This window comes from Coenobita brevimanus, chromosome 46, assembly GCF_032717465.1.
Source record: "Coenobita brevimanus isolate Jiangsu-jjx chromosome 46, ASM3271746v2, whole genome shotgun sequence".
Taxonomy (NCBI): domain Eukaryota; kingdom Metazoa; phylum Arthropoda; class Malacostraca; order Decapoda; family Coenobitidae; genus Coenobita; species Coenobita brevimanus.
The window spans coordinates 18,499,413-18,514,412 of record NC_136999.1 but is presented as its reverse complement, the minus strand read 5'-3'; the positions used below and the strand labels follow the sequence as shown (position 1 = coordinate 18,514,412).

At 40.8% G+C, this 15,000-nt stretch overlaps 1 protein-coding gene across 1 annotated transcript in view; it reads left to right on the top strand.

The window, feature by feature from the left end:
- LOC145398663 (protein turtle homolog A-like) overlaps window positions 1-15,000 on the top strand; it is a 550,000-nt gene that overhangs the window by 348,768 nt on the left and 186,232 nt on the right. The window contains exon 8 of the mRNA XM_080271469.1: window positions 7,389-7,533. Coding sequence (XP_080127595.1) covers window positions 7,389-7,533 — 145 coding nt within the window. The remainder of the gene's footprint in view (window positions 1-7,388; window positions 7,534-15,000) is intronic.

Genomic DNA, 15,000 nt, shown 5'->3' with positions numbered 1-15,000 from the left:
GCTTCTGTGCTTACACCCTGCCTAGGCAAACTTTTTCGCCTTTGTCTGTCAACTTGTACCTTTCCTTCTTGCTGGAAGTTTGCTCTCATTCAGCCAGTCCCAAAGAAGGGTGACCACTCTCAACCCTCCAACTATTGTCCGATTGCTTTAACGTCCTGTATTTCAAAAGTTTTTGAGTCAATTCTCAATAGAAAAATTTTAAGGGATCTTTCCTATCACAACCTTCTTTCCGATCGTCAGTACGGGTTCCGTCAGGGACGCTCCACTGGCGATCTTCTCACCTACCTTTCAGACTCCTGGTCATCCTCCTTTCGGGACACTGACGAAAGCTTTGCCATTGCACTTGACATCTCAAAGGCTTTCGATCGAGTCTGGCATAAATCTTTAATTTCCAAACTGCCCTCCTACGGTTTCTATCTTTCTATCTGTGCCTTCATCACTAGCTTCCTTTCTGGTCGTTCTATAGCCACTGTCGTAGACGGCCATCGTTCTTCTCCTAGATATATGAACAGTGGTGTTCCTCAGGGCTCTGTCCTATCATCAACTCTCTTCCTTTTATTCATCAATGATCTTCTAAGCTGTACATCTAACCCTATCCACTCATGCGCTGATGACTCCACCCTTCACCTTTCCATTCGGTTCCCACAACGCCCATCTCAACAGTTACTTCAACAAACAAGGGATGAGGCTATGGCATACCTAATGTCTGACATGGCTCGTATCTCTGACTGGGGTAAAAATAATATGGTTGTTTTTAATGCATCTAAGACTCAGTTCTTACACCTATCAACCCGACAAAATCTTCCTCAGGTATAGCCACTAATGTTTAATAATATTCAGCTTAATCCTGCATCATCCTTGAACATGCTTGGGGTTTCATTTACTCGGGATTTATCTTGGAAAGATCATATTACATCTCTTGTAAAATCTGCTTCCAAGTGATTGGGTGTGCTAAGCCGACTCCGCTCTTTCTTAACCCCTGCACAATTGTTGACTCTATACAGGGGTTTTATCTGCCCCTGTGTGGAGTACAGCTCTCATGTGTGGGGAGGCTCCCCACATACAGCTCTTCTCAATAGGATGGAGTCAAAGGCTTTTCATCTCATTAACTCTCCTTTTACTGACTCCCTTCAACCTCTGTCTCTTCGCCGCACTGTTGCATCTTTATCTCTTTTCTATCGCTGCTTTCATGGTCACTGCTCCTCTGAACTGTCTGCTTTCATTCCTCCACCTCTACGACGGGCGCGTAGCACCCGTCTGGCAGCAAACTCTCATCCCTTTTCTGTCCAACTCTCTAATGCAAGAGTTAACCGTTACTCCCAGTCTTTCATTTATGCAACAGGTCAGCTCTGGAATTGTCTCCCTCTGTCTGTATTTCCTGCTGCCTATGATCTCCAGTCTTTCAAACCCAGTGTGTCCAGGCATCTCGAAATGATCGGATCTTGAATTTGGCTCTCTATTGTATTTTGTTTTTCTCTTGGAGGGAACTGTTACTGCGGGCTCATGGCCTTTGGTTCCTTCTTCCTCGCATAAAAAAATAAATCTAATTCTAGACTTGTTTTCCCTAGCCTGCATTTCCATCTGTCTATGATCTGGCTTTTTAACACAGTATGTCTAGGTATCTTTAAATGGATGGACCTTGAATTTGGTTCTCTGTTATCGTGTTTTATTTCTTCATTGAGAGAATAATTTGCGTGACTCTACCCTTTGGTTCTAGCTTCTTTGCAATATATATATATATATATATATATATATATATATATATATATATATATATATATATATATATATATATATATATATATATATATATATATATATATATATATATATATATATATATATATATATATATATATATATAATGTGTGTGTGTGTGTGTATGTATGTATGTATAATGCCATACTGCCTATTCACGCCTGCTCCTATGCTGGTATTGGTGGTTGGGGAGAGGAGAGGTCGGTGGTTGTGGTGGTGTCGGTGTGGATAGTGCAAGGGTAGGTGGTGACTGTGGTTGATGATTGTGGTAAAGGTGGTGTGTATTTGTCATATGGATGGTTGATTGTCGAAACGGTGTTGATGGGTGACTGCGACAGTGGTATATGATTATGGCAGTGATGGTTTGTGAATGTGGTGATGTTGTTGATGGTGGTAATCAAGGGGGAGGGAAAGGGCTGATTTTGGTGAGTGATTATGGTATTGCTGTTGATGTTTAATTTCCACAACCAACGGACTTGTAGGAGGTAATGTATTCACCCGTGGTTGTCTGTCTGTCTGTCCGTGTACAAGATACTATATCTAAAAAATGAAACTCGTCATCCGCATTCAATAAAATTTGGTTGACAAGTGGGCATTCGGTCAAGGAAGAGCTGATTAAATTTTGAGGTGGATCCGAATCCGGATGCAGGAATAAGTAATACAATACGCTGGCGTTGGAGGGGGTATGCAGTCTCTGAGATTCAGTACCATGGCAGACTAAGACTGCAGAATCAATTGATTGGCTATGCGATACTATAAAAGTATTTGCCTGGTTGGAAAGAAGGATTACAGCAGGAAATCTGTAATTTTATTGATGCTGGCAGATGTATGCTCTCTCTGAATCTTTCTAGTTGCCTTTGTTGTGGTGATGATGGTGGCTGATTTTGGATGTGATGGATGTCGATGGTTGCGGTAGGCAAATGTGGTAGTGGTGGTGGTGGTGATCGTGGTGGATTGTGACAGGGACTATTGTGTTGCTGAATAGAGGCGGTGTTAACAGGTGGTGGTGTATCCTTTCATAGTTTTGATGGCCGGATGAAATAATAGACGACCTAACACTGTGGTGGTATTGATAGCGTTTGATACAATGGTGTGTGCATCTGCTTGTGTGTGTGTGTGTGTGTGTGTGTGTGTGTGTGTGTGTGTGTGTGTGTGTGTGTGTGTGTGTGTTTGTTTGTTTGTGTGTTTGTGTGTGTGTGTGTGTGTGTGTGTGTGTGTGTGTGTGTGTGTGTGTGTGTGTCTTACGTGTATGAGTGAATGTATATGAATGTGTGTAACAGATGGTCATCTTGTATTTCTCTGACGGGATAATGATAATAAATAAACTGATAACGTAAATCAGTGACATTGGTGTATTGTGATCAATATATTAACAGTATTTTAAAAAGCGGTTCCAGGCACAACAAACCTCGCCCGACAGCAGTTATATTATTGCTGTTAAATTCTGGCTCATTTCTACCATTTAGCATCAGTGCACATTAAAAGTCTAAAGTAAAGACGCAAATGTTTTCAAGTTACGCCCTCTGAAAATCTGTGATCTTACGTTTGACCTTTCAGGATCACTCAAGGTCAAATTTTATGGTGCCAAATGAAAGCCCTTATGAGACTTGCTATATCTTGGTGACACTAAATATCTCTGTCTTCAACGAGTCTCGAGTTACAGTCCCCTGAGTATGCATGACCTTGAGTTTGACCTTTTAAGGTCGCTTACGAACAAAGGTCAAGGTACCAATTAAAAAACCCATATGAGACTTCCTATATGTTGATAATAGTAAATATATCTCTATCTACAACCAGTTTCGCGTTATAGCCCCCTGAATATCCGTGACTTTTAGAATGACTCTTCAGGGTCATTTAAGGCCAAAAGTCTTGGTGCCAAATGAAAGGTCATATTATGAGTTCCTGTATGTTCCTAAATGTAAATATCCCTATCTTCAACCGTTTTCAAGTTCTAGCCCTCTGAAAATCCATGACCTTGATTTTGACCTTTCAGGGTCACTCGATTACCTCCAACTTTAATCACATTCTCTTGGGACCAGTGCCCACATATGCTGAAAGTTTCATGTAACATCATTCAGCCATTTTTTCGTAATGTTACTAATAAAGAAACAAAAAACAAACCAATAAACAAAGGATCTTGACCAAAAACAATACCTCGGGGACTCCGTCAGGGCAAGGTAATTATTGACCAATATCTCTTCCATGGAGTGTCATTCAATTGACTGTCGAATGGTGCTGTTAGTGATAATTGTCTATTTATCTACAGCTAAACGCCTTCACCCTTTAAGGGGCGACCAGTAGTGACAACGAATATAATATTTACAGTACAATATCTGATGACGTTTCATTTGATTATGTTGTTCCTACCTCCATGCGATTGTTTTCTGCTTATGTGTGATTTTGTGAACTACAGGGATTACAATAAATACAGCCTTCAAGATCCTTCAGGGAGAGATTTTTTTCCTGATCTGCACAAAACTGTAAGGAAATAGCAAAAAGTCTATCTGTCTGTTTATTGCCAGACGCTTTTCTCCAGTAAAGGGTGACCACAAACAAATCGTCTCCATGTAGCCTTGTCTCCAGCTATTTCAATACCCTCCCTCAAGCTCACATACATCTCTCTCATATACCTCTCCACTCCAACCCATCATTTCATGCTCAGCCTCCCCCTTCTCCCCCCCCCTCCACCTCATTCTCATACATTCTCCTCATTAGTCTCTTACTCTACATCTTCTCCACATGACCAAACCACATCAGTTCATTTTTCCTAATGTTTTCTATCACATCCACATCCACACCACAAAGCTCCTTCACTACCTCATTGATCAGTCTGTCTCTCCACGTAACTCCACATACTCCTCTCAAATAAGTCATTTCCACTGCTCTCACTCTTGACTTGTGACCTTCCAACAAGGTCCAAGCTTCACTTCCATACGTTAGAGTTGGTATCACAATACTATCATGCACTGACTTTTTTACTTCCATGTTCACTTCTTTATTTCTTATCACTGTTTTCAAAGAACCAGCAACCTTTATTCCCTGTTTTACCCTTTCAAGCACTTCATCCTCGAAATGTCCATCCATACTCATCACACTACACAAGTACTTAAATGCACTCACATTATCCATTTCCTCATTATTCAACCTCACTGTACATTCAGTGACTTCATTTCTCTCGTAGACCATAACTTTTCTCCTCCTTATATTCATCTCTAGATACTATGTCTTACACACTCTGCCAAACTCATTCACCTAGACTTGCAGTTCCTTTTCGTCTTCACTTAACAACACAGTATCATCTGCAAAAAACAGTATAGGAAGTTTCCAAACGCTGCCTTCTCTCATTAGAGCCACTCCAACATCCACTGTTCTATCTTGTATATCTTTTACAACCCCATCCATATACACATCGAACAACCATGGAGACATAACACATCCCTGTTTCAAGCCAATATTCAGGTAGAACAATTCACTCAGTTCTCTATCCACACGCACTGCAGCCTTAGACCCTTCAAACATACTGTTCACGGCATTTAACAACTTCCCATTTACTCAATATATTGCTAATATTTTCTACGCTCCTTGTCAATCCACCCTGTCATATGCTTTCTCTAAATCTAAGAAGGCCGCTTTTAACTTCTTCCTCTTCCCTAGAAACCTTTCCACTAAAGACCTAAAGATGAATATCTGATTTATATAACCTCTTCCCTTCGTAAAACCTCACTGATGTTCTCCAACTAATTACTCTGTTATTTCGCTAGCTCTGTCAATAAGGATCCTACCATATGCTTTTCCCTTTACACTAAGAAGACAAATGTCCCCCCCCCCTTTTCTTCGTGCATGGGAATAATTATACCTGACTTCCAGTCCTCTGAACTCTACCTAACTCCCAGGCCAGTCTGCACATTTTCCCTATCAATTCTGCTACTATTTCTCCCACATGCTTCAGCATTCACCACACTTTTCATCAGTTCCTTGGGCTTTTCCCATTTTGTCTCCATTGCTTCCACTACTTCCATCCTACTGATCTTTTCTCCTTTTTCACCTCCTTCCTTCTGCCATGCATGCCTCAGCCATTTACACTCGCATTACTTTCATATTCATGTTTAACAGTTTCATAAAGTGTTCTCTCCATCTATTGACTTCTCCCTTCTCCACTATCAATCTACCATATTAATCTTTCACTCCCCTACAAACTTCTTCATCACCCTGACTAACTCTCTTTATCTCCTTCTAAAACATTTTCGTACATTCCTTCCGCTTTAACTCAAATTCCTTCCTAATTCCGCATCCACTCTCTTCTTACTCTCTTACAAATCCTTTCACCTCTCTCTTCCTCTCCACATGTCTCTGTCTTTCGTGTCTCAACTTCTTTCGTGCCTCTGCTTCCCATCCACTCACTATGTGCCTTCTTCTTTTGAGCCACAGTTTGCCCTACCTATGGATTACTCCATGTTGTTCCTTGCACCCCTTTTCGTCTTCTCTTCACCCTAGACACAACCTCACATGCTGCACAAATTTCCTCTGTGAATATCTTGCACACACCTTCCACGTCCTCCATCTGGTCCAAATCATATTTTCCCAATCGCTCATCCAATTCTCTCTTATATTCTGCCTTTTTTCCAACCTCTTGTAACCTTTCTACTCTCCTTGTATGAACTACTTCCTCCTGTCTTACCCTTTTTCTAAACCACCATTTCATTTGAACCTTGACTTTTCCACCAACAAGTGGTGGTCAGAAAGCCCACTTCCCCAACCTCTTTATGCTCTTCCATCCATTACCAACCTTCTCGTTTTCCCTTCCACACACAGATAAAAAAATCAGTAATTGTCTCCCGTTCCTTCACTTCACCACCCACCCTTTTCATCACCCGCCACGTATACCCGTGGATCATTTTGTGTCTAAAGAGGGTAGTGGCTATTACCAACCCCCTCCTCGCACAAATGTCCACTAGAGCACTGCCATTTTCATTCACTTCTCCAGGCACACCCCACTCATCAACTACTCCATATACCTTGAAAAAGTAAAAGGTCATAATACTACAAGGTTATGCTGCCTCTCCTATGTATTTAACTCTTTCAGTCCGGTTATGTATTTTATACTGTATTCTTGATACCGTCAGTCCTATTCAGTTCAGGGTATTCTTTTTGGAAATGGGGAAATAGATATATGCTTCTTTAACATTTGCACTAGACGAAGCCTCGCTAAATCAGACCGTAATTTTGAGGCGGTGACGAGAATATACTGATGTACTCGGACTGAAGTGATAAAATCCTATCTCCCATGTTTATTCACTCATCACTTGACTAGAAAGCAATGCAGTAATAATCCAAATGCTTATGATGTTTATTATGTTATTGTCGGAATAATTCGTGCATGATTGCATTCTGTGTACCGCCAGACGATTTTATTCAACTGAGTGAACTACAGAAGGCCGAAAGATTTCAGTATCTAATTATGTGCAACATACTGCAAAATATTTTCGTGTTGTTTCAGTAGCCTCCTAACCCTAAAACGATCCAAGAATAATATACCTGTACGTACTGCCTATGATGGCGACTTTTAGAGAAACGAATTACTCTGCCACGTCTTTTGTCGTAATCTGCATTTAATGTATTGGTCGTTTCAGTCTTCACTTGACCTAGACACAACTGTCAGAAGGAGTCGACTGGTGCCCACCTCCGATGACGACGGTCGTACCATATCCTGCACGGCTTCCAACCCAGCCGTCAAGGAGTACACAAAGGTGGCTTCACATACCCTGCAGGTCCATTGTGCGTATAAGCTCCTGTTGATGTCAGTTTATCTCTATACATGCTTCGTCTGCCTATCTGTCTATCCTCTCTGTCTGTCTGTCTGTCTGTCTGTCTGTCTCTCTCTCTCTCTCTCTCTCTCTCTCTCTCTCTCTCTCTCGTTTAGGATCATGCGTCCACTACCACCTATATTAAAGTATATAGTTTTGTAGTTCACGCATTTCCATTTTTTTTTTACACTCTGATTATTGTTTTGCGGTAATTAACTTTTCTGCTATACATATTTGTATATCGTATACTATTCTATTATCGGTCACTGAATCAGTCTGTAAGTGTTGTGATAATTATAATGGCGCCTGTTGGTTTAGTGGGCAATTATGGCGCTCCAATCGGATTGAGCCGGTGTAGGTCTATATCCAAGGGATGGTTGGGGGTTATTGCTCACGTAATGCAACTCAGGGATGAGAGAGGCTGGTCACTGTCATCTTAAATGTCAGGATCAACTTGCTTAGCCCCGGGCTGCTACGCTCTTCATGGGGGAACGTAGGATTAGATAATGGATGGATATATATACTGTGTATATATATATATATATATATATATATATATATATATATATATAATTTGGTTTTACGCCAGGTATCCCTGAAGGGTTAAGGCGTTGCCTCTGGGTAGAGGACTTATGGATTGGAGCGTGTAGCATTTTATGACTGGATATCCTTCCTGACGTAGCCTATACCAATGACCCTTAGGTGGATTCGATCCTCTGACCCTTCGGTCAGAGCGGAGTGCTCTAAGCCACTGAGCCACAGCTGATATATATATATATATATATATATATATATATATATATATATATATATATATATATATATATATATATATATATATATATAATATGTATGTATGTATGTATGTATAGGTTGGGAGGGCTAGGTTTACGTTGGAAGAATTGAGAGGCAGGATGGGACTGGAGTGTACTGGTGTCGTGATGAGGAGAGGTAGATTGAGGTGGTTTGGGCATGTGGAGAGGATGGAAGATGATAAATGGGTGCAGAATATGAGAAGGTTTAATGTCTGGGATAGGATTGCGAGAGGTAGACCGGAAAAGACCTGGGACGAGGTCAATGAGTGAGACCTCAGGAATAAGGAACTGAAAAGGGAAGCTGCCAGAGATCGAGAAGCATGGAGTGCCGCCATCAGGTGACCAAGTCCAACGACTGTGAGCATGTTGGAGCCATGAAAAACGAAAGGAAACGATATGTATATATATATATATATATATATATATATATAATATATGGCGGTAGGTGGGGGAGCTCACGATCCACTCACTCGATTTAGTGTTTGGGTGTCTGCCGATTCCTCTCTTCCTTCCTTTCTTCCTAATCCGTCTTTTTCTCCTTCATTCTTTCCTTTTCCTTCTGCCTCTGAGAGACTGTACACTGAGTGACAAGCCAAATGGTTTCCAGTACACTAAGAAACCATTTACTTTGCTGGGTGGTAACCCTATAACCAAATTATGGAGCCTTGTGGTTTAGTGGCTAATTAAACGGCTCCAATCGGACCGAGCCTGTCTTGGTTTCGTAGGTTTATATCTAAGAGGTGGTTGGGGTTCACTGCTCACGTCATGCCGCTCAGGGATGAGCGAGGCTTGTCACTTATCATCTTAAATGTCAGGACCAACTTGACTAGCCCCTGGCTCCCCCGCTCCTCATGGGGCTGCATAGGATTGGATGATGGATATATATATATATATATATATATATATATATTACCCACTAAACCACTAAGTGCCATAATTTGGTTATATGGTTACCTACCAACGTAGTAAATGGTTTCCTGGTGTACAGGAAACCATTTGGTTTGTCACTCAGTGTAGAGTCACCCATAGGCATAAGGAAGACGAAAGAATGAAGGAAAAAAAGACAGAAGAGGGAGTGTAAAGTTATCTTTAGGTAGAAGGAAGGGTGAAGAAGAAAAGAAGGAAGGAAAGAAGGAAGGAAGAGAGTAGCACTACACTGAGTGAGTGGATGGTGAGTGCCCCCATCTACCACTGACGGTATACATACATGCAATATATATATATATATATATATATATATATATATATATATATATATATATATATATATATGAGAGTTAGAGAGGGTACAGAGGGAGTGCTTGATGATGAGCAGTGTGGCTTTAGGAGAGGGATGGGATGCGTGGATCAGGTGTTTGCTGTGAGACAAGTGTGTGAAAAGTATTTAGCGAGAGGAAAGGATGTGTTTTGAGCATTCATGGATTTAGAAAATGCGTATGACAGAATTGATAGGGAGGTTTTGTGAACTGTTTTAAGATTCTCTGGACTTGATGGTAGGTTACTAAAAGGGGTGAAGAGTTTTTATGTAATCAGTAGAACGTGTGTAAGAGTGGGAAATGCTGTGAGTGATTGGTTTCCTGTGAGAGTGGGGCTGTGACAGGGATGTGTGATGTCGCCTTGGTTGTTTAATATTTATATGGATGGTGTTGTAAGGGAGGTGAATGCAAGAGTTCTAGGTGGAGGTCTAAGTCTGGTGAATGTTGATGGTGGAGAGTGGAATCTGAAGCAGCTGCTGTTTGCAGATGATACTGCACTGGTGGCTGATTCAGAGGAGAGATTGAGACAGTTGGTAAAGGAGTTTGGAAGGGTGTGTGAAAGGAGTAAATTGAAAGCAAATGAGAATAAGAGTAAAGTGATGAAGTGTACGAGGTTCGTAGATGGTAAGGGGATGAATATAGTTTTGAATGGTGAGTTGCTTGAGGAGGTAGAGTGTTTTAAATATTTAGGGTCACATGTTGCTGTGGATTGAAGAATAGATGCAGAAGTGAAATTTAGAAATAATGAAGTAGGAATAGTGCTGGGAGGAATGAAAAAGGTGTTTAGATGTCGTTCGCTTAGAATGGATGTACAGAGAAGGCTGTATGAGGGTGTTGTGGTACCCACTGCGTTATATGGGGCTGAAACATGGAATATGGTTATAGCAGAGAGGAAAAGTTTGAATGTAATGGAGATGAGGTGTCTGAGGAGTATGTGTGGAGTGACGCTTATGGATCGAGTGCGAAATGATGAAGTGCGAAGGAGAACTGGAGTTGTTCGGGAGATGGCTGATAGAGTTGAGCAGAGGGTGTTGCGATGGTATGGGCATATGGAGAGAATAAATAATGAGCAATTGGAGAAAAAGATAACTAAATCTGATGTGAGAGGTGTAAGGCTGAGAGGGAGACCACGAATAGGATGGTTGGACAGTGTGAAGAGAGCGCTGGATGTGAGAGGGATGTCTATTGAGCAAGGAAGAGTGGCTGTGCGTGACAGAAATAAATGCAAAGAAATTGTGAATGAATAAATGATGACGCAGCCCTGAGGGGATATTCTCCAGTATTTGGTCTGATCAGCTAGTCAGGTCAGGTGCGGGTAAGGGGATGGGTCTATTATGATGTGGCAGGGGTAAACCAGCTCTGCTGTCGGGCCCTGCTGCGGATGTCACTGATTGCACTGCACAGTTGACCCTTGTGCGGTGTGATGCGGTGAGGATATGTCCCTTCTTCCCTTTCGGGCTAAGATGCGAATGAATGTGTTTGAAAAAATGGGGAGTGTGTCGTCCTGTCTCGGCTACCTCCCTTTCCTTGGGGGAAGCAGCGTAGGTATATAGATAGATATATAGACAGATAGATATACACAGAAGAGGAAGGAAGGAAAGAAGGAAGGAAGAGAGGAAAGGGCAGACATCCGAGAGTAGCACTACACTGAGTGAGTGGATGGTGAGTGCCCCCACCTTCCACTAGGTATATATATATATATATATATATATATATATATATCATCATCATCATTAGCCGTTGAGGTCCACTGCAGGACCGGCCTATCCCTACCGAAGCAGGGACGATACAGCCAATGTATCTCTACCCAGTGGCTTAGGCTGTCTGGTAGAGACTGTATGTAGGGTGAGAAATGCTTGTGAGCGTGATTGTAGTGTTGTAGTGGCTTTGAATGTGTGTGTAGTCTGTGAACCAAATGTAATCGGCCCGCCTTAAGGTGACTGGGTGCAATTATACTAGTATGCGACACTGGTTCAACCACAGCACCCCATCTTTCCGCCAAAGTAGTAATTGGCTCGATGATTGCTTCCCAAAGTTTTTTTTTACAACTCTGGCGGGAGACGAACCCGTGTCCACAAGCATGCGAGACACACTCTACCACTGTACCACAGGGGCTCCATATAGATATATACTGTGTGTGTGTGTGTATATATATATATATATATATATATATAGAGAGATATATATATATAGATATATATATATATAGAGAGATATATAGATATAGATATATATATATATATATATATATATATATATATATATATATATATATATATATATATATATATATATATATATATATATAGTGATGAGGTTAAGAGAGCAGTGGAAGAAAAGAAGAAGTGGCTAAACTGGTTACAGGGCAAGAGTTCAGTTGAAATAAGAACTGGATATACTGAGAGCAAAAAGCACGTAAACAGACTAGTGAAGAGGAAAAGTAAGGTAACTGATGATCTAGGGTAGGGATTCCCAAATATCTTCCGTTGCGACTCAACCTGGACTTGTTGCCCTTCCAGTGCAAACTGCTCCGTTGGGGCGGGGGGGTCACGGGCCCTCTTGGCCTCCTCGTGGATCTGTCCGTGCATTTATGTTTGCATATACGTGTATATATATATATATATATATATATATATATATATATATATATATATATATAGAGAGAGAGAGAGAGAGAGAGAGAGAGAGAGAGAGAGAGAGAGAGAGAGAGAGAGAGTGTGTGTGTGTGTGTGTGTGTGTGTGTGTGTGTGTGTGTGTGTGTGTGTGTGTGTGTGTATTAGCTGCTGGGCATACAGTTTTTAGCATATTTTATTATATGAATGTATTTGTATATAAATAAAGCAGACATACTTTGTACATATTTATTTAGATAAATGTAATATCATAAAAATACAGTAACTGGAGAAATGTTACTGTACATAGTAAAATTACGTAGTGCAGATCTTTTCATTTTTGGAAAGCAGTAAAAAATAAGAAAGGGCATTTTTCTTAAGACAAGGTTGGCAACAAAAAAATGTTATACTGTTCATCTCAAAACAGTGTACTCCAAGTTAACAGAAAATATGAAATTACAGATGTCATAAATTACGTAACTCGAGAAATATAGCAAAACTTTGATTTGAGGTAAAAAATAGAATACATATTTTTCCTAAGTTATAGCCCTGTCATAGAAAGTGTGCCATAGTTCATATATAACAGATTTATATACTCATTCGATTTTTTTACCGTACCTGGGAGTATGGCTATAAGACGTTAAGCAACATAGCTTGTAGTTTTCTAAGTTCATGTATGATATCGTTTTACGGTAATCATTTTTTATAAACAGCATTGATGAGGAAGCTGCCTCAGAGACATAGGTTGAACCAAACTGTACCAGAACCTTAAGAACTCTTTTTTTTTTTTTTTTTCCTTAATGCCTCTCTGAGAGGGAGATCCAGAATTCTGCCAGGTCATCATTGACGTCAAAGTTCACCCTTGCCCCGTTGTCAGTCTGTAACTGCCATTTCGAGCGCAAAAGAACCACACTGTTCCACCTTTGTCTTAAGGAAACTGAACAAAATAAAAGAGTCCCTCAGAAAATCAGTGAATCTGTGACTGACATTTTCCTCCTGCTTCTGTAAATATTCCAGTACATCTGTTTTCTCCTCCGTGAGTGTCATCAAAGTTCACATCCATCGTAGCTGCGAATTCCATGAAGTGATGGAAAAGGTTATCAGTATCAGCCTGGCCTTGGAGTAGATTCAACTTGCTCATGAAAGCCTAAAGTGTACACTGAAGCTCAAACAACCACTTACATTTTCCTTGAAGTTCAGTACTAAAAATATGTTTACATGATCAAATATGTCTGTCAGAAGTGTAAGGCCAGCAAGGAAGTGAGGGTCATGGAAATATTCAGTATTCTTATCGGCGTGATCTTTTGCAGGGTCGGCAGTCCACCGAAGAAGGAACAAACTTTCCAATGTCTTTCCCCTTGAAAATCATCTGAAAGGGGTGTGCATTAGCACATAATATCGACATTTGCAATCTAATGTTAAGAATGTGCTAGTTGTTGTAAGGGTGTTGATCTAATCTAATAGGTTTAAAACCATGAAGATTTAGACTTACTTGATCGCATGATCTCTGTGCGGCCCGATCGACCCCTTGATCCATGTGCGACCCCTTCTGAAACATCTTCCGACCTCATTTGGGGTCGGAACCCAGTGTTTGGGAGCCCCTGATCTAGGAAGAAGAATGAATGCACACTGCTCTGAAAATAGGAAGTTATTCTGGAAAGACGTGCGGAAATGTAGAAGTGAAAGCGGTAAGAAATGGGATGGTTTGGAGGATGTAGGTGGTAGATTATTAATCCATGGGGATGAAGTAAGAACCAGATGGAAAGAATATTTTGAAAGCCTGATGAACGGGAATCGAGAAAGCAGAGCGGCTGTGAACATGATTGTTTTTGGAGGTGTCTAGAGAAGGAATGCAGTGCCAGGAGACGTGACACTCGCAGAGGTGAAGAGTGCGTAAAGTGGCTGAAAAATGGGAAGGCAGCTGTGGTTGATTTTTTCTTTTTATGCGAGAAAGAAAGAACCAAAAGCTGAGCCTGCAAAACGGTTCCTTCCAAGAAAAAAACAAAAACAATGCAAAAGAGAGCCAAATTCAAGATCCGTTCATTTAGAGATGAACAAGTGATAAGGTGTATACAGAAATGATTAAGTGTAGTGGAGAGAGCAGAATGAAGTACTTGTTGGAAATATGTAAGAAGGCATGAATGAATGGAACTGTGCCAGTAGAGCGGAAAAAGGCTGTGATTGTACCCCTGTACAAAAATAAAGATGAGCGAAGTGAATGCCAGAATTATCGTTTATTGAGTGTGGTAGGGAAGGTATATGGAAGAATTATTATAAAGTAAGAGAAATATCAGAATTCCTAGTGAGTGATGGACTGGGTGGCTTTTGGAGTGGCAGAGGATGTGTGGATCGAATATTTGCAGTGAGACAGATAGCAAAGAAAGCTTGTGAGAAGGACCACAAAGTGTTTATGGCATTCATGGATCTGGAAAAAGCTTACAATATAGTAGACAGAGAAGGACTGTGGAAAGTTTTACGCATGTACGGTGTAGAGGGTAAGCTGCTAGGTGCCGTCACGAGTTTTTGTGATGGTAGTGAAGCATGTGTAAGGATTAATGGGCATCTAAGTGAAAGATTTACGATCGGTGTGGGCGTGCGACAAGGTTGTGTGATGTCCCTATGGTTGTTCAATATATATATGGACAGGGTGATGAGGGAGGTAAAACATGAGTAATTGAGAGGGGGATGGCGTTGGTAATGAATGGTGATGGATGGAATATCTCATATTTGTTGTATGCTGATGATGCAGTACTAT